The sequence below is a fragment of the Leptodactylus fuscus genome, chromosome 3, assembly GCF_031893055.1.
Source record: "Leptodactylus fuscus isolate aLepFus1 chromosome 3, aLepFus1.hap2, whole genome shotgun sequence".
Lineage (NCBI taxonomy): Eukaryota > Metazoa > Chordata > Amphibia > Anura > Leptodactylidae > Leptodactylus > Leptodactylus fuscus.
This window is the reverse complement of record NC_134267.1, coordinates 185,579,775-185,607,672: the sequence shown is the minus strand read 5'-3', so window position 1 is coordinate 185,607,672 and position 27,898 is coordinate 185,579,775. Positions and strand designations below refer to the sequence as shown.

Sequence of the window (27,898 nt, the reverse complement as noted above, 5' to 3'; positions counted from 1 at the left end):
ACGGAGATGGAGGAGACTCTAGTGTTTGAGCATCTGGACACAGATGCTCCTCTGTTAGGTTCGTGGAATCGTGACGTGGAGAGGCAGGTTGAGGGACAATGAAAGGAGCGGAGAACAGCTCTGGGGAGCAGGGACAGTTTGGGTTATTGTTCTGTAAAGCTTCGGAATTTTGGGAGGAAGGAAGACAAGACTGTTGGGTAATAGGAGGAGAGGAGGCAGAGTCTGACTGGCTGCTGGACAATGTGCTGTAAGCGTTCTCTGACAGCCATTGCAAGACCTGTTCCTGGTTCTCGGGCCTACTAAGGTTTGTACCCTGCAGTTTAGTTAATGTGGCAAGCAACCCTGGCACTGTGGAGTGGCGCAATGCTTGCTGCCCCACAGGAGTAGGCACGGGACGCCCTGTGGCTTCACTGCTACCTTGCTCCCCAGAACCATTCCCCCGACCTCGCCCACGGCCTCGTCCACGTCCCTTTCCGGGAACCTTGCGCATTTTGAATTCCTAGTTAGAAATTGGCACTGTATACCAGTAGTAAAAATTGTGGGTGCACGTAACCCCAATATATTCTTTGAATTCCCAGTCAGACACTGGCACTATATGGCAGTAGCAAGAAATGAGGGTATTTATAACTCCAATATATTCTTTGAATTCCCAGTCAGACAATGGCACTGTATACCAGTAGTAAAAATTGTGGGTGCACGTAACCCCAATATATTCTTTGAATTACCAGTCAGAAACTGGCACTATATGGCAGTAGCAAGAAATGAGGGTATTTGTATTCCCAATATACTCTTTGAATTCCCAGTCAGACAATGGCACTGTATACCAGTAGTAAAAATTGTGGGTGCACGTAACCCCAATATATTCTTTGAATTACCAGTCAGAAACTGGCACTATATGGCAGTAGCAAGAAATGAGGGTATTTATAACCCCAATATATTCTTTGAATTCCCAGTCAGACAATGGCACTGTATACCAGTAGTAAAAATTGTGGGTGCACGTAACCCCAATATATTCTTTGAATTCCCAGTCAGAAACTGGCACTATATGGCAGTAGCAAGAAATGAGGGTATTTGTATTCCCAATATACTCTTTGAATTCCCAGTCAGACAATGGCACTGTATACCAGTAGTAAAAATTGTGGGTGCACGTAACCCCAATATATTCTTTGAATTACCAGTCAGAAACTGGCACTATATGGCAGTAGCAAGAAATGAGGGTATTTATAACCCCAATATATTCTTTGAATTCCCAGTCAGACAATGGCACTGTATACCAGTAGTAAAAATTGTGGGTGCACGTAACCCCAATATATTCTTTGAATTCCCAGTCAGAAACTGGCACTATATGGCAGTAGCAAGAAATGAGGGTATTTGTATTCCCAATATACTCTTTGAATTCCCAGTCAGACAATGGCACTGTATACCAGTAGTAAAAATTGTGGGTGCACGTAACCCCAATATATTCTTTGAATTACCAGTCAGAAACTGGCACTATATGGCAGTAGCAAGAAATGAGGGTATTTATAACCCCAATATATTCTTTGAATTCCCAGTCAGACAATGGCACTGTATACCAGTAGTAAAAATTGTGGGTGCACGTAACCCCAATATATTCTTTGAATTACCAGTCAGAAACTGGCACTATATGGCAGTAGCAAGAAATAAGGGTATTTGTATTCCCAATATACTCTTTGAATTCCCAGTCAGACAATGGCACTGTATACCAGTAGTAAAAATTGTGGGTGCACGTAACCCCAATATATTCTTTGAATTACCAGTCAGAAACTGGCACTATATGGCAGTAGCAAGAAATGAGGGTATTTATAACCCCAATATATTCTTTGAATTCCCAGTCAGACAATGGCACTGTATACCAGTAGTAAAAATTGTGGGTGCACGTAACCCCAATATATTCTTTGAATTACCAGTCAGAAACTGGCACTATATGGCAGTAGCAAGAAATGAGGGTATTTGTATTCCCAATATACTCTTTGAATTCCCAGTCAGACAATGGCACTGTATACCAGTAGTAAAAATTGTGGGTGCACGTAACCCCAATATATTCTTTGAATTACCAGTCAGAAACTGGCACTATATGGCAGTAGCAAGAAATGAGGGTATTTATAACCCCAATATATTCTTTGAATTCCCAGTCAGACAATGGCACTGTATACCAGTAGTAAAAATTGTGGGTGCACGTAACCCCAATATATTCTTTGAATTCCCAGTCAGACACTGGCACTATATGGCAGTAGCAAGAAATGAGGGTATTTATAACTCCAATATATTCTTTGAATTCCCAGTCAGACAATGGCACTGTATACCAGTAGTAAAAATTGTGGGTGCACGTAACCCCAATATATTCTTTGAATTACCAGTCAGAAACTGGCACTATATGGCAGTAGCAAGAAATGAGGGTATTTGTATTCCCAATATACTCTTTGAATTCCCAGTCAGACAATGGCACTGTATACCAGTAGTAAAAATTGTGGGTGCACGTAACCCCAATATATTCTTTGAATTACCAGTCAGAAACTGGCACTATATGGCAGTAGCAAGAAATGAGGGTATTTATAACCCCAATATATTCTTTGAATTCCCAGTCAGACAATGGCACTGTATACCAGTAGTAAAAATTGTGGGTGCACGTAACCCCAATATATTCTTTGAATTCCCAGTCAGACACTGGCACTATATGGCAGTAGCAAGAAATGAGGGTATTTGTATTCCCAATATATTCTTTGAATTCCCAGTCAGACAATGGCACTGTATACCAGTAGTAAAAATTGTGGGTGCACGTAACCCCAATATATTCTTTGAATTACCAGTCAGACACTGGCACTATATGGCAGTAGCAAGAAATGAGGGTATTTGTATTCCCAATATATTCTTTGAATTCCCAGTCAGACAATGGCACTGTATACCAGTAGTAAAAATTGTGGGTGTATATAGCCCCAATTCTATTGCTAGGGGACTTGCAGGGTATTTCTGGGGTGAAGGTGGGGGGGCACACCGTTGGAACGGGTATCGGGGTATATATCGGGTATACGGGAATACACTGACAGTGTATTCCATTCAGGATCCTGGGAAAGCTGGGTTGCGGCGATTGAGCCCGTCAGTGCCACGTTACACTGACAAGCTTCTCCCTGGAATTTAGCTCTTACAAGAGCTGTTGGTTGTCTTCTCCTTCCTATCCTAGCCTGTCCCTGCCTACCCAGAATCTAAGCCCTAGCTAGCTGGACGGAAACCTCCGTCCTCGGTGAATTGCAAGCTCAGAATGACGCGAACCTGGGCGGCGCTGTTCTTTTAAATTAGAGGTCACATGTTTTCGGCAGCCAATGGGTTTTGCCTACTTTTTTCAACGTCACCGGTGTCGTAGTTCCTGTCCCACCTACCCTGCGCTGTTATTGGAGCAAAAAAGGCGCCAGGGAAGGTGGGAGGGGAATCGAGTAATGGCGCACTTTACCACGCGGTGTTCGATTCGATTCGAACATGCCGAACAGCCTAATATCCGATCGAACATGAGTTCGATAGAACACTGTTCGCTCATCTCTATTCCTAACACATCATGAATAGGAGTTGTGTCCCTCTAACTGCAAACTACAATAACTCAGGAAAGTAGTAAATATCTGAAAGCAGAAATAAAGGGATGTTTTATATAATAAAGAGCTTTTCACTTATTTCATTAGATTCTTTTAAATAATTTTTATACAGATTGCCAATTAAAGGGAACCTGTCAGGAGATTCATGCTGCCCGAACCATAGGCGGGATGACACACAGTCAGGCATCCTCATTATAGCAACGTTTCCAAGAAATTATAAGTGAACAAGCTAGGAATAGGAAGAGGAGGAAAGCAAGGGGAGCCACCCGGTGGGCACAAGTAGTGCGAGACCTGTCAACGAAGGGAGTGGGATTGGAAGAATCTGATGGAGAGAAGCTCAGTGGACTCTTCTGTTATCCATTCATCTCGGCTACATACACATGACAGTAGTATTTTTACTGTCCACAAAATGTTATCCCTTTATTGGAAAAAAAAAAATGCCTATATGGGACTTGTTCCATATTTTGAGGATGGTTGGTATGGCACAGACACAGATATATAAAAACAAAACAAAAAAAAAAACCACTATAAACGTGTATGGGGGCCACAGAGACCACTTTCATTAGGCCAATTTACCCATGGCCTAACAGCATGCACAGCTTGGAGTGGGGTAGGGTTGGGGCAATTGGGCAGCTCACAAGAAAACACAATAAAGTCCTATACTTTATTCATGGAGATCTCTTTCCGAATCATGCAGAACTTGTTGGTGGTATGGATAGATCCACTAAAAAAGGTATGGGTACTGTGGGGGTCCTCACTCAATTATGGAGAGAGCTCCCTTAATATAGTATAGGTAGGGCAGGGTGCTTGTCACTTAGACATTGATGCAGGCAAAATAGCGTCCCATTCAATCTTGCTGCAGATTCACGGGTCATTGAACCAGAGTCTGCACCTTAAGTCTCCCCCACCCATTAGGTCCATCTAGGCTTAGTAACTGAAAGCCACAGCAGAACGCAAATACTCTGCTCTGACATGCCGCTGAAGGGGCAGAAAACGCACATAGCCATAGGAGTATGCACATAGCCTTGCAGAATTCATCTGTACATTCAATTCAGTGGCTTTTTCCAATCTGGAGATAACTATGAATTTTTTTTCAAAATTTTAGATAGAGAGGAGCATAAAATAACACTACATGGATATAAAGGGGATGGAAAAACACTCACACCACTTAAGTTATTTTGCAAAAATAAATAGCAAGTTTATTGGAGCTCTAACTAAACAAGAATTGCGCCAGATCAAAAACCAAAGAGTTTATACAAACAGTAAAATAAAGCCACATGCTGTGTGGTCATATTGACACAGAAATTATCCAAAAATTTGACCGCCATCTGCAGGGTCTCCAGAATGTTCCAGACATTCCAATGCCATGATATTCTGTATTATCCAAGGCAACCTGTGGCTCTCCAGATGTCGACAAACTACAGCTCCCAGCATGGAAAACTTTGGTATACTGGAAGGTGTAGTTTGCTAATAAGATCGACATATGTAAGGCACAAAAAAAAAAAAAAAAAAAATTGAATTCATTTTTACCAACATAACAGAACATTTCATAATCAATATCATCTCATCACAATCGATAACCCTCATGTCTACTGAATGTGGTTTATAGCTGTAACCATTCTGTAAGCAGCTCCAATATACGTCTTCTTACTGAAGATAATACTGGAGGTTCCTCAGGTCGGGCTGGATACATGTCTGCACAGTGAGCAGCATCTGTAATAAGCCAGAAATCTGGGTTTACTGATAATACATTACATAAAAATGTTATTACAATTACAATGTGCAATGTGCAACATGCATGGTGCCCGGCCATAAAGGTATTGCATGATGGACTTCTAATAACTCAATTTACTTCTTAAACATGGCTGGTAAAACATACAATATGCTTCTAACTCACCTGACATTCCATACATGGTATCCAAACATGCACATAATCCATATTAAAGCACACTTAAGTATAAAAACTAAATGCATTGGAATTCATGTCAAAATTTAAATCACATTTTGGAGTTTTCACTTATTTTGTGATATCTTTAAACCTGGCGTTTCCCCATTAACAGAGCGTAGATTAGGGATTCACATCATGAATTAGTTGTGGATTTCACCTTTTGCGCAACGGAGTGGAAGGGGCTGTAGAGAGAGAAGTTTATGTGCCTTCTTTATATTTCCCATTCCTTTATGACCATGTTGTATAATTAAAAGCCCTTTCCACCTCTTTTTCACTGAACTTTCTAACATTGTGGGTGGCTCAGGTGCCTGGGTAGAGCGTCATCCCTTTGGCTGATGCCACCTCCAGGAAAGTGGAGTGCCGGTCCTGGACACTGAAGCTCAGAATCCCAGAATTCACCTGCTTCCCGTGCTGGTGCTGACCCCTCTGCCATGCGCTGTCTGTATCCTTCGGGGAAAGGGAAGAGCTGGTCCTGCTAAGGCCCCTTTCAGATAACTGTGGTGTGGGTCTGTGTGCTATCCATGTATTTCACAGATAGCGCACTGACCCATTCTTTTCTATGGGAACATACAAGACCATGATTTTCATGTCCCATGTGTGGGCCGACAATCTGGTTGCATTGGATAGGATAGGTCCTATTCCAGCCTATTTTGTGACCCGTGCTTCCGTGGCTCCTATACATTTAGTGAAAGGAGCAATGGAAACACAACCCATCTCCATGTCCCCCATGTGCAGCCAATACTTTTAATTTGTGGCAGGCTGATTGCAGCACGGTTGTCTGCAACCGGCTTCAGGGTGAGTTCACACTGTGTATACGCCAGCTTATTCTGAACGTAAAACACGTTCAGAATCAGCGGCGTATAAAGCAGCTCCATTCATTTCTATGGGAGCCGGCATACGAGCGCTCCCCATAGAAATGAATGGGCTGCTTCTTTCACTCAGAGCAGTCCCATTGAAGTGAATGGGGAGTGCTCGCGTGTACGGCTCGGCATGAGCAGAGCTAGCTGTACACGCGGGCACTTTCCATTCACTTCAATGGGAGTGCTCGTAGTGAAAAAAGCAGCCCATTCATTTCTATGGGGAGAACTCGTATGCTGGCTCCCATAGAAATGAATGGGAATGGCTTTATATGCCGCTGATTCTGAACGTGTTTTACGTTCAAAATAAGCTGGTGTATACTCAGTGTGAACTCACCCTAAGTCTGGACCTGGTGAACCATATAAAATTACATGGAGAGCCAGATTTGAGTTTGGCACCTGTGGGTTAAGTCCTTTGCAGCTGCAGGCACTTTTCAAAGCCACACTCTTCTCTGGCTTATAGATGGAGGCATGGCTTCTTATAACTCAGAATTCTTAAGGAAAGTTACTGGTTTGGCTACCAGTAAAAAAAAAAAAAAAAAAAAAAAGCCTTTTTCTGCTATCAGAAAAAGTAACCCATTGAAGTCAATGGGAGGCTTTTTTTTCAGTGTTGAAATTCCATACCAAATTTCTCACCATTTTCCTCCATGTGAATGGACCCTTAAGGGGTTTTCCTAAAATCCATAGGATAGGGGGAGTTAATGTCCGATTGCTTTTTCTACTTTGCATGTACATACTTTTATACAGGGTTAGGCAGGGAGTTATGGATGATTTGAACGAGGGACCACACATGGTGGGGATAACCTTGGTGGATAAAGAGTGGGGGTATCTGCTCGTCAGGAGGTGCCATTTCAGTAGCAATGGAGATGTGTTCGATAGAGCATCGGGTGTTCGTGTAAACACCTTTATTGAAAAGGGCCATTCTGTCAAACACAGAGACGTTTCCGGAATCATTTCAACTTTGGTCGTCATTGTCGTGTTCCGAAGTTTGACACTATAATGAAATGTGTGAATCAGTTTCAACGAACAGATTCTTTGAGACCTGGAACTGCACGAGGAAGTGACTGAATGGTATGGACCCTGTAAAACATCAAAAAGGTGCATCAAGCAGTTGAAGCCAGCCCAGTTTGGCTGTAATCAATGTTTTAAATTTCTTTTTTCTTTTGTTTTTTCTGATTTTTGTAATGGCAACATCCAAGCTACACATTGAAAAAATTAAATTTGAGTTTCGTTGAAAAATGAGTGTAACTGTTATTTCAAATCATCCATACCTCCCTGCCTAACCCTGTATTATATGCCATGAGTAGGAGATTTTATTGTAGTCTTGAAGTTTCACATTGGGGGTTGTTCTAATGTGTCAATAATGCATCCATTTTCAAGGACCGGAACGCTGGATGACTTTGTTCTGATTGGATTATGCTGGGCTAGTGGACGTATGTGGCTGCCAGCTGGTGGACTTGAGTGTTTGCTGCCCTCTAATAACTTAGAATTCCTTAGGGTTATTGGTATTGCCACTATATAAGGTTTTCCTACAATTACTGATCTCTGGGAGTCTCACCAATGTGACGTGTCTTTGAGATGGTAGTCATGCATAACTACATTCACTCAGGAGACTTTGTAGTCCCCATTCTTATTATCTTGAGGGCCCCGCACTTTACACTAATCTTCTATCCTGTGGATGGAGGATAAGTGTTTTTAGTGGGTAACCCCTTTAAAAAGGTTCAGGCCACTAACCAGCTTTACAAACATACACAAAATAGGAAAATATACCGACAATTACATGATATAGTTACTAAAGGGAGAGTCCATTTTCACCAAACAAGTATATTATACTGTATGTTTCATGGACTTCGTGAATTTCAGTGTAATAAAAATAAAAATGTAAAAAAAAAAATAAATTACCTTGCATGGGTAAGGCCACGAGATCACTGCTAAGACTTGCGTTAATCCCCAGTATATGCCACGGGTCTATCAAACCATTTGGAAAAATTATTCTGCTGCTTTGGACATTGAGACCTCCATAATTTTCATTTGTTTGCTGTATTGCAGCAGTGACCACAGGAAAGTTAAAGTCCTCCCCATATATATCAGAACATTGCTGGACATGGTAACTGCAGAAAGAGAAGACAATTATTATTCAATGTTTTATGTGTGCACAATGCTATCAGGGGTGTAACTAGCAGGCACAGAGGTAGCCGTCATTTCAGAATCCTTCAACCTCAGGGGCCCCAAATAGGCCTCTACCATAGAAAATATACCACTAATCTAAATAGCACATGGTAGGGGATCCACCTGCTATTTCTATTAGAGATGAGCGAACAGTGTTCTATCGAACTCATGTTCGATCGGATATTAGGCTGTTCGGCATGTTCGAATCGAACACCGCGTGGTAAAGTGCGCCATTACTCGATTCCCCTCCCACCTTCCCTGGCGCCTTTTTTGCTCCAATAACAGCGCAGGGTAGGTGGGACAGGAACTACGACACCGGTGACGTTGAGAAAAGTAGGCAAAACCCATTGGCTGCCGAAAACATGTGACCTCTAATTTAAAAGAACAGCGCCGCCCAGGTTCGCGTCATTCTGAGCTTGCAATTCACCGAGGACGGAGGTTTCCGTCCAGCTAGCTAGGGCTTAGATTCTGGGTAGGCAGGGACAGGCTAGGATAGGAAGGAGAAGACAACCAACAGCTCTTGTAAGAGCTAAATTCCAGGGAGAAGCTTGTCAGTGTAACGTGGCACTGACGGGCTCAATCGCCGCAACCCAGCTTTCCCAGGATCCTGAATGGAATACACTGTCAGTGTATTCCCGTATACTCGATATATACCCCCGATACCCGTTCCAACGGTGTGCCCCCCCACCTTCACCCCAGAAATACCCTGCAAGTCCCCTAGCAATAGAATTGGGGCTATATACACCCACTATTTTTGCTACTGCCATATAGTGCCATTGTCTGACTGGGAATTCAAAGAATATATTGGGGTTACGTGCACCCACAATTTTTACTACTGGTATACAGTGCCAGTTTCTGACTGGGAATTCAAAGAATATATTGGGGTTACGTGCACCCACAATTTTTACTACTGGTATACAGTGCCATTGTCTGACTGGGAATTCAAAGAATATATTGGGGTTATAAATACCCTCATTTCTTGCTACTGGTATATAGTGCCATTGTCTGACTGGGAATTCAAAGAATATATTGGGGTTACGTGCACCCACAATTTTTACTACTGGTATACAGTGCCAGTTTCTGACTGGGAATTCAAAGAATATATTGGGGTTACAAATACCCTCATTTCTTGCTACTGCCATATAGTGCCAGTTTCTGACTGGTAATTCAAAGAATATATTGGGGTTACGTGCACCCACAATTTTTACTACTGGTATACAGTGCCATTGTCTGACTGGGAATTCAAAGAATATATTGGGGTTATAAATACCCTCATTTCTTGCTACTGCCATATAGTGCCAGTTTCTGACTGGGAATTCAAAGAATATATTGGGGTTACGTGCACCCACAATTTTTACTACTGGTATACAGTGCCATTGTCTGACTGGGAATTCAAAGAATATATTGGGGTTATAAATACCCTCATTTCTTGCTACTGCCATATAGTGCCAGTTTCTGACTGGGAATTCAAAGAATATATTGGGGTTATAAATACCCTCATTTCTTGCTACTGGTATATAGTGCCATTGTCTGACTGGGAATTCAAAGAATATATTGGGGTTACGTGCACCCACAATTTTTGCTACTGGTATATAGTGCCAATTTCTAACTGGGAATTCAAAATGCGCAAGGCTCCCGGAAAGGGACGTGGACGAGGCCGTGGGCGAGGTCGGGGGAATGGTTCTGGGGAGCAAGGTAGCAGTGAAGCCACAGGGCATCCCGTGCCTACTCCTGTGGGGCAGCAAGCATTGCGCCACTCCACAGTGCCAGGGTTGCTTGCCACATTAACTAAACTGCAGGGTACAAACCTTAGTAGGCCCGAGAACCAGGAACAGGTCTTGCAATGGCTGTCAGAGAACGCTTACAGCACATTGTCCAGCAGCCAGTCAGACTCTGCCTCCTCTCCTCCTATTACCCAACAGTCTTGTCCTCCTTCCTCCCAAAATTCCCAAGCTTCACAGAACAATAACCCCAACTGTCCCTGCTCCCCAGAGCTGTTCTCCGCTCCTTTCATTGTCCCTCAACCTGCCTCTCCACGTCACGATTCCACGAACCTAACAGAGGAGCATCTGTGTCCAGATGCTCAAACACTAGAGTCTCCTCCATCTCCGTTCGATTTGGTGGTGGATGACCAGCAACCCACCCTCATCGACGATGATGTGACGCAGTTGCCGTCAGGGCATCCAGTTGACCGGCGCATTGTGCGGGAGGAGGAGATGAGACAGGAGTTGGAAGAGGAAGTGGTGGATGATGAGGACACTGACCCGACCTGGACAGGGGGGATGTCAAGCGGGGAAAGTAGTGTGGATGTTGAGGCAAGTGCAGCACCAAAAAGGGTAGCTAGAGGCAGAGGCAGAGGTCAGCAGCTTAGGCGAAGCCAGGCCACACCCGGAATCTCCCAAGATGTTCCAGTTCGTACCCAGCCCCGAAAAACTCCCACCTCGAGGGCACGTTTCTCGAAGGTGTGGAGTTTTTTCAAGGAATGCGCCGAGGACAGATCTAGTGTTGTCTGCACAATTTGCCTCTCGAAATTGATTAGGGGCTCTGAGAAGAGCAACCTGTCCACCACTTCAATGCGCCGTCATTTGGAATCCAAGCACTGGAATCAGTGGCAGGCAGCAACGGCAGGACAAAGGCCGCCTGCCGTTCACGCCACTGCCACTGCCTCTGCCACTGCCTCTGCCACTGCCACTGCTGACTGTGCTGGCGATGCACTCCAGAGGACGAGCCAGGACACCACTTCATCTGCCTCCACCACTTTGTTGACTTCTCCCTCATCCTCCCCTGTTCCTGTCTTATCTCCTTCTCCTGCACCATCAAAGGCACCATCAGGCGCTTCTTTACAACAACCCACCATCTCTCAGACATTGGAGCGGCAGCAGAAATACACTGCTAACCACCCACACGCGCAAGCCTTGAACGCCAACATCGCTAAACTGCTGGCCCAGGAGATGTTGGCGTTCCGGCTTGTTGAAACTCCCGCCTTCCTGGACCTGATGGCAACTGCGGCACCTCGCTATGCCGTCCCTAGCCGTCACTACTTCTCCCGGTGTGCCGTCCCCGCCTTGCACCAGCACGTGTCACTCAACATCAGGCGGGCCCTTAGTTCCGCGCTTTGCACAAAGGTCCACTTGACCACCGACGCGTGGACAAGTGCATGCGGACAGGGACGCTACATTTCACTGACGGCACACTGGGTGAATGTAGTTGAGGCTGGGACTGCTTCCCAAACTGGCCCGGTGTACCTCGTCTCCCCGCCTAACATTCCTGGCAGGGACACGAGAAGAACACCCCCCTCCTCCTCCTCCTCCTCTACCGCCTCCTCCTCCGCCACCGCCTCCTCCGCTGTTAGATTGACCCCAGCTACGAGTTGGAAACGTTGCAGCACTGGCGTTGGTAGACGTCAGCAGGCTGTGCTGAAGCTGATCAGCTTGGGGGACAGACAGCACACTGCCTCCGAGGTGAGGGATGCCCTCCTCGATGAGACGGCAATATGGTTTGAGCCGCTGCACCTGGGCCCAGGCATGGTCGTTTGTGATAACGGCCGGAACCTGGTAGCAGCTCTGGAGCTTGCCGGACTCCAACATGTTCCATGCCTGGCCCACGTCTTCAACCTAGTGGTGCAACGTTTCCTAAAGAGCTACCCCAATGTTCCAGAGCTACTGGTGAAAGTGCGGCGCATGTGCGCCCACTTTCGCAAGTCGACAGTAGCCGCTGCTAGCTTAAAATCTCTCCAGCAACGCCTGCATGTGCCACAACACCGGCTTTTGTGCGACGTCCCCACACGCTGGAACTCAACGTTTCAGATGTTGAATAGAGTGGTTGAGCAGCAGAGACCTTTGATGGAATACCAGCTACAAAACCCTAGGGTGCCACAAAGTCAGCTGCCTCAGTTTCACATCCATGAGTGGCCATGGATGAGAGACCTTTGTGACATCCTACGGGTCTTTGAGGAGTCCACAAGGAGGGTGAGCTCTGAGGATGCGATGGTGAGCCTTACAATCCCGCTCTTGTGTGTTCTGAGAGAATCCCTGATTGACATCAGGGATAACTCAGATCACACAGAGGAGTTAGGGATAGCATCCGATCCGTCACAGCTGGAGAGTAGGTCCACACATCTGTCCGCTTCACTGCGTTTAATGGAGGAGGAGGAGGAAGAAGAGTTGTCCGATGATGTGATGGTGATACAGGAGGCTTCCGGGCAACTTCGAATCGTCCCATTGTTGCAGCGCGGAAGGGTAGACATGGAGGATGAGGAGGAAATGGAGATTGAACTTTCCGGTGGGGCCAGAGGAGTCATGCCAACTAACACTGTGGCAGACATGGCTGAGTTCATGTTGGGGTGCTTTACAACCGACAAGCGTATTGTCAAAATCATGGAGGACAACCAGTACTGGATCTTTGCTATCCTTGACCCCCGGTATAAAAACAACATCTCGTCTTTTATTCCGGTAGAGGGGAGGGCCAATCGCATCAATGCTTGCCACAGGCAATTGGTGCAGAATATGATGGAGATGTTTCCAGCATGTGACGTTGGCGGCAGGGAGGGCAGTTCCTCCAGTAGGCAACCAAGTTCTCACCGGTCCATACAAACGAGGGGCACACTGTCTAAGGTCTGGGACACCTTGATGGCACCCCCTCGCCAAAGTGCCGCCACGGAGGGTCCTAGTGTCACCAGGCGTGAGAAGTATAGGCGCATGTTGCGGGAATACCTTTCCGACCACAGCCCTGTCCTCTCCGACCCCTCTGCGCCCTACACGTATTGGGTGTCGAAGTTGGACCTGTGGCTTGAACTTGCCCTATATGCCTTGGAGGTGCTGTCCTGTCCTGCCGCCAGCGTCCTATCTGAGAGGGTGTTCAGTGCAGCCGGTGGCATCATCACTGACAAGCGCACCCGTCTGTCAGCTGAGAGTGCCGACCGGCTCACTTTGATAAAAATGAACCACCACTGGGTAGAGCCGTCATTTTTGTGCCCACCTGTGTAAAGCACCCCAACATGAAACTCCATGTCTGTACTCAACCTCTCCAATTCCTCCGCATCCTCATACTCATCCACCATAAGCGTTGCACAATTCTGCTAATACTAGGCTCCCTCCACCCTGATTTCCCCCAACTCTGCTGGTTAGAGGCTCCCTCCACCCTGATTTCCACCAACTCTGCTGGTTAGAGGCTCCCTCCACCCTGCTTTCCCACAACTCTGCTGGTTAGAGGCTCCCTCCACCCTGCTTTCCCACAACTCTGCTGGTTAGAGGCTCCCTCCACCCTGCTTTCCCACAACTCTGCTGGTTAGAGGCTCCCTCCACCCTGATTTCCACCAACTCTGCTGGTTAGAGGCTCCCTCCACCCTGCTTTCCCACAACTCTGCTGGTTAGAGGCTCCCTCCACCCTGATTTCCACCAACTCTGCTGGTTAGAGGCTCCCTCCACCATGAATTGGTCCAAACTGGGCTGTTTAGAGGCTCCCTCCACCATGAATTGGTCCAAACTGGGGTTTTTAGAGGCTCCCTCCACCATGAATTGGTCCAAACTGGGGTTTTTAGAGGCTCCCTCCACCATGAATTGGTCCAAACTGGGCTGTTTAGAGGCTCCCTCCACCATGAATTGGTCCAAACCGGGGTTTTTAGAGGCTCCCTCCACCATGAATTGGTCCAAACTGGGGTTTTTAGAGGCTCCCTCCACCATGAATTGGTCCAAACTGGGGTTTTTAGAGGCTCCCTCCACCATGAATTTGCCCAAACTGGGCTGTTTAGAGGCTCCCTCCACCATGAATTGGTCCAAACTGGGGTTTTTAGAGGCTCCCTCCACCATGAATTGGTGGAAACTGGGCTGGTTAGAGGCTCCCTCCACCATGAATTTGCCCAAACTGGCCTGTTTAGAGGCTCCCTCCACCATGAATTTGCCCAAACTGGGGTTTTTAGAGGCTCTCTCCACCATGAATTGGTCCAAACTGGGCTGTTTAGAGGCTCCCTCCATCATGAATTGGTCCAAACTGGGGTTTTTAGAGGCTCCCTCCACCATGAATTGGTCCAAACTGGGGTTTTTAGAGGCTCCCTCCACCATGAATTGGTCCAAACTGGGGTTTTTAGAGGCTCCCTCCACCATGAATTGGTCCAAACTGGGCTGTTTAGAGGCTCCCTCCACCATGAATTGGTCCAAACTGGGGTTTTTAGAGGCTCCCTCCACCATGAATTGGTCCAAGCTGGGCTGGTTAGAGGCTCCCTCCACCATGAATTTGCCCAAACTGGGCTGTTTAGAGGCTCCCTCCACCATGAATTTGCCCAAACTGGCCTGTTTAGAGGCTCCCTCCACCATGAATTGGTCCAAACTGGGGTTTTTAGAGGCTCTCTCCACCATGAATTGGTCCAACTGGGCTGTTTAGAGGCTCCCTCCATCATGAATTGGTCCAAACTGGGGTTTTTAGAGGCTCCCTCCACCATGAATTGGTCCAAACTGGGGTTTTTAGAGGCTCCCTCCACCATGAATTGGTCCAAACTGGGGTTTTTAGAGGCTCCCTCCACCATGAATTGGTCCAAACTGGGGTTTTTAGAGGCTCCCTCCACCATGAATTTGCCCAAACTGGGCTGTTTAGAGGCTCCCTCCACCATGAATTGGTCCAAACTGGGGTTTTTAGAGGCTCCCTCCACCATGAATTGGTCCAAACTGGGGGTTTTTAGAGGCTCCCTCCACCATGAATTTGCCCAAACTGGGCTGTTTAGAGGCTCCCTCCACCATGAATTGGTCCAAACTGGGGTTTTTAGAGGCTCCCTCCACCATGAATTGGTCCAAACTGGGGTTTTTAGAGGCTCCCTCCACCATGAATTGGTCCAAACTGGGGGTTTTTAGAGGCTCCCTCCACCATGAATTTGCCCAAACTGGGCTGTTTAGAGGCTCCCTCCACCATGAATTGGTCCAAACTGGGGTTTTTAGAGGCTCCCTCCACCATGAATTGGTCCAAACTGGGGTTTTTAGAGGCTCCCTCCACCATGAATTGGTCCAAACTGGGCTGTTTAGAGGCTCCCTCCACCATGAATTGGTCCAAACTGGGGTTTTTAGAGGCTCCCTCCACCATGAATTGGTCCAAACTGGGGTTTTTAGAGGCTCCCTCCACCATGAATTGGTCCAAACTGGGCTGTTTAGAGGCTCCCTCCACCATGAATTGGTCCAAACTGGGGTTTTTAGAGGCTCCCTCCACCATGAATTGGTCCAAACTGGGCTGTTTAGAGGCTCCCTCCACCATGAATTGGTCCAAACTGGGGTTTTTAGAGGCTCCCTCCACCATGAATTTGCCCAAACTCTGCTGGTTAGAGGCTCAATCCACCCTGATTTTCAAAACAAATGTTGGTGCCAACCTCAACTTACTACAAGGGCCAAATTCACTGCTGGTGACAAGCTCTCCTCACTGCAAGTGCCAAATACACATGTTTCAAGGTGTTTTCCTACTGTCAGAGAGGTGGTATTGAGTGTGTAAAGTGTGTAGTTGTTAGGCTGTGATGTTGGGGTAATAGAGGGTCTTTGGTGTGTTAGATGCCCCCAGACATGCTTCCCCTGCTGTCCCAGTGTCATTCCAGAGGTGTTGGCATCATTTCCTGGGTTGTCATAGTGGACTTGGTGACCCTCCAGACACGGATTTGGGTTTCCCCCTTAACGAGTATCTGTTCCCCATAGACTATAATGGGGTTCGAAACCCGTTCGAACACACGAACATTGAGCGGCTGTTCGAATCGAATTTCGAACCTCGAACATTTTAGTGTTCGCTCATCTCTAATTTCTATATGACAAGATGTATGAGGCCTTTGCTCAGTTAATCTTTATGGTTAATGTCCGCCCCTAAACACCATTGTGATATATAATTTAAATAGGTTAAAATTCTATATCAACTCACTTCTTAACATATAAATCGGTCAGAGTTTAATTTTTTTTTAATCCAGAGGACAAAAATCCGCTTTGACATTGATTTAAAGACAATATCTAACTGTATATGTTTAATCCGTTTATTATGCCAAGAGAAGATAATAAATCCAAAAAATTATTAACAAATATGATTTAGAGGCCACAAATTGTGGAAACGCAGCTTTTTTTGTTGCAGATTTTGCCGAGTTTTTTTCAGCCAAAGCCACGAGTGGATTGAACAGAAGTTAGAAGCATAAGAACTTCCTATATATTCCCCATATTGTAGAAAAATACCCAACCCCAAACACAGACAGACCCTGAGCCTGTAGAGACTGAGCACCCTCAGACTGGAAATGGAGACGGGGTGACACAGGGAGACGTAAAAGCCACAGGAGAATAGACTATGCCAGCACAGTGACCAGGGGGCCCTCGAAGACGAGGCCCATTTCCTGCTACACTGCACCAAATACTCAGTTGAGAGGGCCGTCTACTTCCAAAGACTCTGTGCCCACATCCCGAATTTCACCTCTGTAGATGAGAAGAGAAAACTCTACATCCTACTGGGAGAAGAAGAGGCCACTGTGCAGATCGCTGCCCAATACATGTTCACAACATGATGAAACCCCATGGACTGGTATACCCAATCATTGCCCCCTCTAATCAGCCATCCACCCCCGTAGATCCCAACCCATACAAAACTCCTCCACACCCACTCACGTTGCTTTGGCAATGCCAAATATATATTCGGACATGCCAATAAAGCTCTTTTGTTTGTTTGTTTGGTTGTGTGCATCCTCCTAAGGGTCTCTGCTCTTGTTGCTCATATTAAAGATGTGCACGGGCTGGAATACCTGGCTGCCACACTCAATGCCCCCGAGTCTTTCCAATTTATCTGGTCCCTGTATGATATAAAATATTGTATCCTTCAAGGTCTCTGATCCCACCCCCACCCCCTTCCATGCCTGTCCCTCTTGTTGTCTCCTCTATGTCCTTTGTGATCTAGGTCTAATAAGTATGTTTAATTATTTTTGTGTTTGTTCTTGGTTGACAGCTGTTCTGCTGCATCACTTTGTGTGTTTGTGGTTTTCTCTTGTCATTTTGTAAAACTTTACAAAATGAGGCTTGGTAAGGCGGAAGCTGGTGGAATGACATACTGTTGATAAAATGCAGAACCTATGCAGACTTTGTGAAAAGGGCTGCAGGAAAAATCGTGATGCGGTGCGGCCACAGTTTTTCCCACAGCGCTATTTTGCTATGGCCCACTATAAAGGGTCTTAGCCCTAAAGTCATTTAAAAATCATCCACTGTATGACATGGAAATCCTGGTGTGGGTTTAAAAAACATAAATAAAGTAAAAATAATCTGCCTTCATTTCATATACAATTTTTGTGTATTTTTCATATGACATATGAACAAATTAAGAAGAAACCTTGAGTGTCCTTGTCACTGTATGTGAAGCATTCATAGCTGCAATCCATTATCTAGCCAACATAAAATCACATAATGACACAGTATGTTCTCCCATATTATTCACGTCATGGCAGAAGAGCTACAATGTGCATGTGGTTACTGCTATCAGCAGAGGACATGCGAAAACCATTATGAAATAAGCAGTATACAAATGTGAACCACATAGTCTTCTATGTCATAAGGGAGCAGTTCTATCCATGAGAAATCACTAAACATTTATTTCCTGTTCTTTTAGAAGCAACTGTACATGTAAGATTTGGGCTTTGTCTAAGTCTGGTCTATGCTCTCCTTACAATGCTCTCACTGGAGTCAGGTAGTTGTTAGAAGACGGAGACACGTGGAACTGCTAAGTGGAAAGAACACGGCGAGACATAAAAATATATTAAAGAGTTGGGTTTGTTAAGAGAAACCTGAGATTTTTGGGGTTCACCACACACAAATCATTCTTCTACGCTTTATACTCTCTTGTTTTCAGATACCAGAGTATAGTCAGCTGAGGCACAGGGGAGTTATAGGAACAATAAAATATGCTGATACTCACCTCTCCTGGGTGTCCAGTTTCTCAGTGGTCATGTGGGGTGCGCAAATGTCATGACATCAGGTCAATTTGTCAACAAACGTCATGAATGTTTGTGAATTAAAGAGATCCTATCATTCACACGCAATTTTTTCTAGGTACCACGTCGGAATAGCCTTAAGGAAGGCTCCGAAGCCAGGATGGATTCACTTGCGCGTTGGAGGGCTGTACAGAGCATACTGAGCAGGCGCAATACGCTCTGTACTCCATAGAACTACAGGAGCATACTGCGCATGCTCGCGTAAGCAGACGGCCACCAAAAAAATTGGCCGCCCACATGTGAAGTTGTCTCTGCCCGAGCCTCGCTGGCAGAGCAGACTTGCACATGCATTTAATTTTGACCTAGCCGGAAGAAGACTGTGAAGACGACATTGGTGACGAAGATGGAGGCGGCGCTGGAGAGAGTTCTCTCGCAGCATTGGGGACACCCCCAGTGCTGTTTGAGCGCTGGGGCCTGCCCCCAGTGCTGCGAGAGAGCTAATTTGCACACCGACAAAAACCGGGGTTGCAGGTGAACGGCGGCGCGGAGAAGACAACGAAAGGTAGAAGAATAGCCTTTCTTAAGGCTATTCCGACATGGTCACTAGAAAAAAAAAAATAAATTGCGTGTGTATGATAGGATCCCTTTAATCTTGCGAGGTTCACCCATCACTGATTGAAACATTTTTATGCAAGGATTGTATATTTTTTTCTATTCTCTCCATATGTTTTTTTCCATGGTCTTTATCCGGACTGCCATCTTACCTAAACTGACCGGGCACCTAAACTCCAGCAAATATTTTATTAGTGTTCTAATGGAGAGTGTTCTGAGCGTGCTCAGTTGCATTTACAGATTTGGGTTTTTGAACCCCCAAACCAGGTGTGGATCATAAAAGATATTGGCTTTGAATACCTTGTATGTGTAAATGCAACTTTTGGAATTTCACTAACTGATGGAAAGAGGGAAAGAGTGATCCCATATTCTTATACGTACAGAAAATAAAAGATGGTTACATTTATCAAAACTTTTTCATTTTACATTTATTTTGTCATTGAGGCCAAATCCATTATTCCTATTCTTTACCATATGCATTTTGTAATATATCTGGTGCCATATAAAAAAAGATGATGATAATTCCTATTGTAACTTATCATATAAAAGGTACCTTAATGGGAAACCAGAAAATGGTTGCGAGATTGAATCTGAAGACTGAAAATACCCAAATTCCGTGCATGTCTGGTACATCCATTGTCTACCTAAAAGAAAGAAAGACAACTGAAGACTTGAATACACAGTAATAAGACTATACTGACTGGAGTGACATATGCAGCAGTGTAAAAGTCAGATGCATGAGAACTTCTCTCCATAGTGTATTTTTGGCAGCTAATACTTCCTTTTAGTGCAACTGAAATAACAATAGTAATGACAACCACATGGAGGTTCACATATACTGTAGGAAGACAAAACTGCGGCTTCAATTTTCAGCTGTGTGCTACTACTTCCATCCAAATCCACCAAAGGGATAGAACTTCTAATCTTTGATTCTCATGAGAAAATAAACATATCTGTACATGCTCTACCAAAGAGGAAAGTATGTCAAGGACCTAAGGCTACGGCTCACTGAGGTGGTTCCGCATAAGTCAATAGCATGTGAAATGAGCAGAAGCAGATATTAAAGGATATTTAGAAAAATAAGCCAAAAGAGGTGTAAGAAAGAAAAGTTTAACTTTGGCTCCATAGGGGAAAAAACGGTGGCCCATTTACAGTCCTATGAAAAAGTTTGGGCACCCCTATTAATCTTAATCATTTTTAGTTCTAAATATTTTGGTGTTTGCAACAGCCATTTCAGTTTGATATATCTAATAACTGATGGACACAGTAATATTTCAGGATTGAAATGAGGTTTATTGTACTAACAGAAAATGCGCAATATGCATTAAACCAAAATTTGACCGGTGCAAAAGTATGGGCACCCTTATCATTTTATTGATTTGAATACTCCTAACTACTTTTTACTGACTTACTGAAGCACAAAATTGGTTTTGTAACCTCAGTGAGCTTTGAACTTCATAGCCAGGTGTATCCAATCATGAGAAAAGGTATTTAAGGTGGCCAATTGCAAGTTGTTCTACTATTTGAATCTCCTCTGAAGAGTGGCATCATGGGCTACTCAAAACAACTCTCAAATGATCTGAAAACAAAGATTGTTCAACATAGTTGTTCAGCGGAAGGATACAAAAAGCTGTCTCAGAGATTTAACCTGTCAGTTTCCACTGTGAGGAACATAGTAAGGAAATGGAAGACCACAGGGACAGTTCTTGTTAAGCCCAGAAGTGGCAGGCCAAGAAAAATATCAGAAAGGCAGAGAAGAAGAATGGTGAGAACAGTCAAGGACAATCCACAGACCACCTCCAAAGAGCTGCAGCATCATCTTGCTGCAGATGGTGTCACTGTGCATCGGTCAACTATACAGCGCACTTTGCACAAATAGAAGCTATATGGGAGAGTGATGAGAAAGAAGCCGTTTCTGCACGTACGCCACAAATAGAGTTGCCTGAGGTATGAAAAAGCACATTTGGACAAGGCAGCTTCATTTTGGAAACAAAAATTGAGTTGTTTGGTTATAAAAAAAGGCGTTATGCATGGCGTCCAAAAAGAAACAGCATTCCAAGAAAAACACATGCTACCCACTGTAAAATTTGGTGGAGGTTCCATCATGCTTTGGGGCTGTGTGGCCAATGCCGGCATCGGGAATCTTGTTAAAGTTGAGGGTCGCATGGATTCCACTCAGTATCAGCAGATTCTTGAGAATAATGTTCAAGAATCAGTGACGAAGTTGAAGTTACGCCGGGGATGGATATTTCAGCAAGACAATGATCCAAAACACCGCTCCAAATCCTCAGGCATTCATGCAGAGGAACAATTACAATGTTCTGGAATGGCCATCCCAGTCCCCAGACCTGAATATCATTGAACATCTGTGGGATGATTTGAAGCGGGCTGTCCATGCTCGGCGACCATCTAACTTAACTGAACTTGAATTGTTTGTCCAAAATACCTTTATCCAGGATCCAGGAACTGATTAAAAGCTACAGGAAGCGACTAGAGGCTGTTATCTTTGCAAAAGGAGGATGTACTAAATATTAATGTCACTTTTCTGTTGAGGTGCCCATACTTTTGCACCGGTCAAATTTTGGTTTAATGCATATTGCGCATTTTCTGTTAGTACAATAAACCTCATTTCAATCCTGAAATATTACTGTGTCCATCAGTTATTAGATATATCAAACTGAAATGGCTGTTGCAAACACCAAAATATTTAGAACTAAAAATGATTAAGATTAATAGGGGTGCCCAAACTTTTTCATAGGACTGTATTCTCAGGATTGGTTTGGGTTTCCGTGGATGGAGCCCCATGACCAGAAAACTATATCACTTACAAGATTATAGATTCTATCACCTAGCTAGGTCTTAGGTTCCGGACTTCACAATGTACTTTTTTTTTTCCTATGAGTAAGTCTTTGTAGAATGGGAGGAAATCCACACAAACATGGGGAGAACATACAAACTCCTTGCAGAGGTTCTTGGCCGGATTCAAACCCTGGACTGCAGCGCTGCAAGGCTACATTGCTAACCACTAAGCCACTGTGTTGCCCCAGGTTCCGAACCTTTTCTATATTTCTCTAGCAATAAAAAAAATAAAATATATATAATGGGCACGGATCTGAGCCAAGAGAAGGCGGAAACCCTCAAGGGAGAAGTTATCCCATTGCCTGCTGAAATACAATCCATTAGTGGAAATGAGTACAGAATGACAGACCTCAGATACAGCTGTGTAAATGAGCCCTTGTGCTGCGGATCCTCATTGGCTTAGGACACAGATGTTTAGAACTGTGCGTCTGTTCCTCAGGCAATCCCAAACTGAACAACAAGATTCACTGTTACCGCATGTGTTCTAGCCATTTGTTTTCCATAGGATTATTTTTGCTTTATTATAATCAGAGATTAACTATTATTTTAATTTAGGTCTGATTCAGGCTAATTGCTCATCAAATTTATACTTTCCAAAAAAATTTGGTCAGAATCACAATGTTCCAATTGGCCTTAAAAGTTGTGTATGACACTCTGAGGTCTTCCATGACTGTATCCATCCCCCAATAGGGTTTCAGATGTTTTTGTAACACCCAGCACATGGTCCCATTGTAAATATTGGATCTATTCATATGGCTATTGTGTCAACAGTGTGTGTGACCAATCCGTGAAAGAATAAAACGTGCCATTTCCAGGGCCTTTTTTATGTATCTCTCAATAAGTAAAGACTATGGGGGATCCATGAAAGTGGGTAATTCCTGGTATGTACATTTGGCCTTGAAGAAAAGTAATTTTTCTGAGCTGAATGTACAGCATGGACGGGTTAATAAGCACTAGGTATTAGACGGGTAGAAAATATGGATGGTTTGTTACAGAACCAACATCACATATGTCTGTGGGTTATATTCATTATTGCAGCCTAGTTCCATTAAAGAGGCTAGGGAAGAGCTGAAATACTATACATGACCTGTGGACATGTACAGAATTTTAAAAGGGTGTCCACTTTCTTCCAAAAACTGTACATCAGCTTTCTGGGATTACAAATGATATACACCAGTGCCAAAAACTATAAAACTACAATTTTAATGTAAAAAAATAGGACATCATTCACTTTTTATCAATGTTCTGTCAAAGTTTTTATAATAAGGTTTGCCTTTGTTTATCCATAAAAAAATATTTCTGGAATTCTAAGATTTGGGGAATTTTAAGCGATCCATGGAATCTATGGGTAAATTCTAATAAAGTCAAATAATGTCTTTCCCTCAATGTCAGCCCTCCATTGGTCTGTTTAGCCGTGTTGACACTTTCCCAAAGTTATGCAAGAGATACCTATTGGTTATTATCTTATTTTTACAGGAGACAGCCCTGTTATACTGGTTGAGGAAAAATGGGGTGCTGTTAAGTAGTGGGGTGTATGTATATAGGTGGTCTAAAAGTATGGGATGTAAGCTAGCATAGGGCACCCCACGTTATTACGTGATTGACATGTTATATGAATCTTATCTGTGTACATTTGAATTGCAGGTGTGTGAGTGGATGCTTTATCACAAATTTACACCTGTGTGATCTCCACCATATACCATTTAGGCCAGTCCGCATCCTGCAGTGTATCATTGCTTCTCCTGACAACAAGTAAATATGGCTACTCTTTTAGTGAGATCATTTATAATAATGTAAGGTCTCTTTCATAACATTTTAGCATAGGAACACACAAGACATGGGCACCTTTGACATGGTGTGCAAGGTTGCATATTTTGGCCACAATTTCTGTAAGGGGGAGATGGTTATACTTCTTACCTCCTGCTGAAGCTGAAGACTCCCATGAGATGTCACGCATGTCTTTCACAAATTGCTGGTAACTTGCTTCAATACACTTTTCCCCTTTGGATTTCATAATTGTCTGGATAACGTTAGTATATCTGTCATATGGAGAGCCAATGGATTCGTTGGACATAATGTCACAAACCACTTGGATAGTTATATTTCCGCCCTTCACACCCTAAGAGAAAAAAAAAAAAAAAAAACTAAGAAGAAACATAGAACGTATAAAGAAGATTGACAGACAAGCCAATTTATTCTAGTGCAGAGATCAATAACGTCTGCTGTTGCAAACACTTGGTATGAAGGAACTGTATTTCTGCAAAAGCTGAAGAGCCACAAGTTAAAATCTCTGTGCTAGGGTAAGCAAATGTGTCATTTTAGTGATTGCTACATATCTAGGTAGGATTACTAGTGGCTACTAGGGTTGAGCCGATCTTGACTTTTAAGGATCGATTTTAAAATCCGATTTCTGATCATTTTTCATTCGAACCCGTTCTCGATCCCAATGCAAGTCAATGGGATTTTTTTATTAATCGGAGATCGGATTTTAAAAGCAATCCTATTTACTATACAGCATGGAATCTAACAATTGTTAGAATCCACGCTGTGTAGTGAATCACTAAAGTAGCCAGAGGATTTTTTTTTTAATCCTCTGGCTACTTAGTCCCCCCTGGTGTCCACTTACCTGCAGAGATGGCTGGTCCTGTGCCCCGTGCCTTCCTTCTTCTTTGCCTTGCTGCTGCTGCACGCTGCTCTTCTCCCTTCGCTGCCAGGTTAGGAGAGTGTGGGCGGGTACTGGGAGGGGAGACGTCACGTCTCCCCACCCTGTACCCGCCCACACTCTAAGCCACAAGCCCCGCCTACCTAGCGCTTTAAACACTAACCTGGGAGGCATAGCAGCGAGGCAAGAAGAAGGAGGGCACCGGAGCAGCCATCTCTAGAGGTAAGTAGCTGCTAGAGATGTTTAGTTTAGCCTCCCATTCGAATGAATGGAGGCAGCCGGCGCACAGGGGGTTAAAGCTGTGTGCCGGCTGCTTCCATTCATTCCTATGGAACTGCAGCGGAGCCTTCACACTGAGTATAAAGCGTATACTCGGTGTGAAGGCTAAGCAAAGCATTGTGGGAAAAGATCACCGATCTCGATCCCACATAAAAAGATTGTGTTCGGAATTTCGATGGCAATCGTGAAATTTTCTCGATATCCGATTGGAATCCGATCTTTTCCGAACACGATCGCTCAACCCTAGTGGCTACATCAAAATGGTAGATTGAGGGAAAAAAAAATGACCAGAAGAGCTGGATTGTAAGGCAACAGTCTAGAATTCTAAGACAGGTTTTACTTCACCTGGGTTTCATTCCATTGCCCTTACTCTGTATCTAGGGACATAAAAGTGACAACCAGCACCTAGGGTAGATACCTCACCTGCCCACCCAGCTACACCCATATGGGCAGTTATAATAGATGTAGTAATTGATAATTTACTATAAACTTTAGACTTTAAAATAAGTTTAGAAGCTTTTCTTAACGATTGACGATTGACCACTTCTCTATAGGAGGGGTGGTTTGTTTTTCCTTTAGATTAATACTGTAGAATGATATGGAATAGAGGTTGGATTATCTTCCCCAGCTGCTATACAGTTTCTGAAACTTTGTTAGTTCTAATGAACTGTCTCCTACCAAATAGTCAATGGGTAGAGCTGCAGGAGTCATTCCCTCAATGATCTGGTATTGATGACCTATCCTATGGCCATCATCCATATCATAGTCCAAGACAAAGATCACATTCCTCTAGCAACAAAGTCTATAATTATTTCATTTATTCATACAGCTAACAATCAGCAGGGAGAAAGGAAAGGGCTGCAGGAATACAAGTCTTCTTTGTTTTATAGTAAACGTAATGAAGTGCTACATTTGCAAATGAACAAAGCCCAAAAAGTGCAGAGTACACTAAACCATTTTTATATTTTTCTTTTTTAAATTCTGGAGGGGGGGGAAGGGGAATGAAGAATTGGGAGTCTTCTTGACTACCAGAAATATTGTAACGTACGGTTCACACTACCATAGGTGTCCACTCAGAAGGTGTCCGTTAGTGTCCATTAGAAGTCTGTTGCCCATAGACCTCAATGAAAAAAAAAAAAAAAAAACACACACACACACACACACACACACAACACTTACTGTCCGTTTTTTCAAATGGAGAAAAAAGCCCTGCATGTAGGATTTTTTTGTTCGCTTGAAAAAAAAACGAAAACGGTTGTAAACGGACACAAGATAAAATCCCATTGAAATGAATGGAAATTGCAAACAGACCAGCTAGTGTCTGATGCTAAAATCTTGTACGGACAATAGCCACAGGCACTGCTGAGCGGACACCAATGGTAGTGTGAACACTCCCTAAAAGTTTGACAATTCACAAATTGATAAGCCATTTTTTTTTGTCTTCTGCAGAAAAACCCCCACAGTACAGAGTGTTTTGCTCTGCAGATGTAGAATCCACAACATGTCAATTATTGCTCAGATTCCATGAGATTTCATAATTTGCAACTGTTCTAGCTGCAGACGTTAAATCCACAGCAAACCACTGTAGCCATGGTTATAGCCTTATAATCTATAATAAATTTTATATAGCGCCAACATATTCCGCAGCACTGTACAATTTGTAGGGTTCAAATACAGAGAGATACATTACAAAGAAATAGTCACTTCACACAATAGGACTGAGGGTCCTGCTCACAAGAGCTTACAATCTATGAGGTAGAAGGGGTGACACAAGAGGTAGCAGGGGCGGCATTGCTTATACAGTGGTCAGACAGTTTTGTGATAAAGGTGACTATCAGTACACAAACATAAAACTTTATGAGCCATCACCAGTCGTGTCCTTTAGCACGTAGATGGAGCTTGGACATATAAAGTTAGTCTGAAATGGCATCATATCATGTGGGGTAATGTGGGAGCGGGGACAGAGGAAGGTTCATTTTAGGGATTCTAATTACGGTACGGAAGGGTTTACATTAGGAATTGTGATAGGCCTGTCTGAAAAGATGTGTCTTTAGTTTGCGCTTGAAGCTGTATAGCCTTATGGCTAAGACCCCACATAGCAAGACAAAGCAAAAAGAGTGTAACATGGGGGCCCAGACAAAAAATAAAGGGGACAACCAATATTGGAAATTTTCTACTTTGTAATGATTTACATTTTTCCAGTTTGCTGGGTGGCGTTTCTTGAAAAATGACAAGAAGAACACATGGCCTGTTTTGACCTAGTTTTTCAAAAACTGATGGTAAACTATTTCATGGTTTGTTCATTTGTCAGCTTGTACTCTGAATTAGTTGCTGAGTGTCCCAGTGACAACCAAAATGACTGCACCAATTACTTGCGAGAAAGGTTGTCGAACCAAAAAAATAATAAATTTTATATATAATAATATATATATATATATATATATATATATATATATATATATATATCTCTATCTGAGCTCTAGGCCCATGAATACATTAGCCTAATAACTAAACATTCTACAGTGCTCTGCCTCATCCACAGCTATACATATGGCACAATATTCTTGTATAGTGGCCTATTATACCTGTGATATATGGAGCCTTTAGCGAGTCACATTTATCATGAGAAATACGATTTAAAATAAAATATAAGAGGTTTTCACTTTACAAAATGTTTGGACAGAATGTTGGAAGGTTAAGAGCAGATCGGTTTTGTGGTTAAGCGCTTTAATCTTCTGCCCATGGAGATTTTAAGAGGTCGCACATCATTGTACACACCATTCATTCCAAAACAAACAATAACAGTACAAATTTGGCTTCTTCCTCTCACTAACATGGGAAAACATTTTCATTTTATGCTGGGATACACAGTTGGAAGGAATAGAAAACCACAATGTTCGGTCTGGAAATCAGCGTTACGAGCTAACATCAAACATCTGATCAATTCTAAATGTCAAACGGAGGAGGATGCAGAGATGTCCAAGGGTTTAGGAA

At 43.8% G+C, this 27,898-nt stretch overlaps 1 protein-coding gene across 1 annotated transcript in view; it reads right to left on the bottom strand.

The window, feature by feature from the left end:
* Nucleotides 1-4,775: 4,775 nt before the first annotated feature.
* The window catches only part of LOC142198066 (putative serine protease K12H4.7), a 44,069-nt gene continuing 20,946 nt past the window's right edge, over nt 4,776-27,898 (bottom strand). The window contains exons 6-9 of the mRNA XM_075268872.1: nt 23,881-24,082; nt 19,658-19,748; nt 8,310-8,518; nt 4,776-5,315 (exon numbers count right to left, since the gene is read on the bottom strand). Of these exons, the coding sequence (XP_075124973.1) occupies nt 5,206-5,315; nt 8,310-8,518; nt 19,658-19,748; nt 23,881-24,082 (612 nt within the window). The 3' untranslated portion in view covers nt 4,776-5,205. The remainder of the gene's footprint in view (nt 5,316-8,309; nt 8,519-19,657; nt 19,749-23,880; nt 24,083-27,898) is intronic.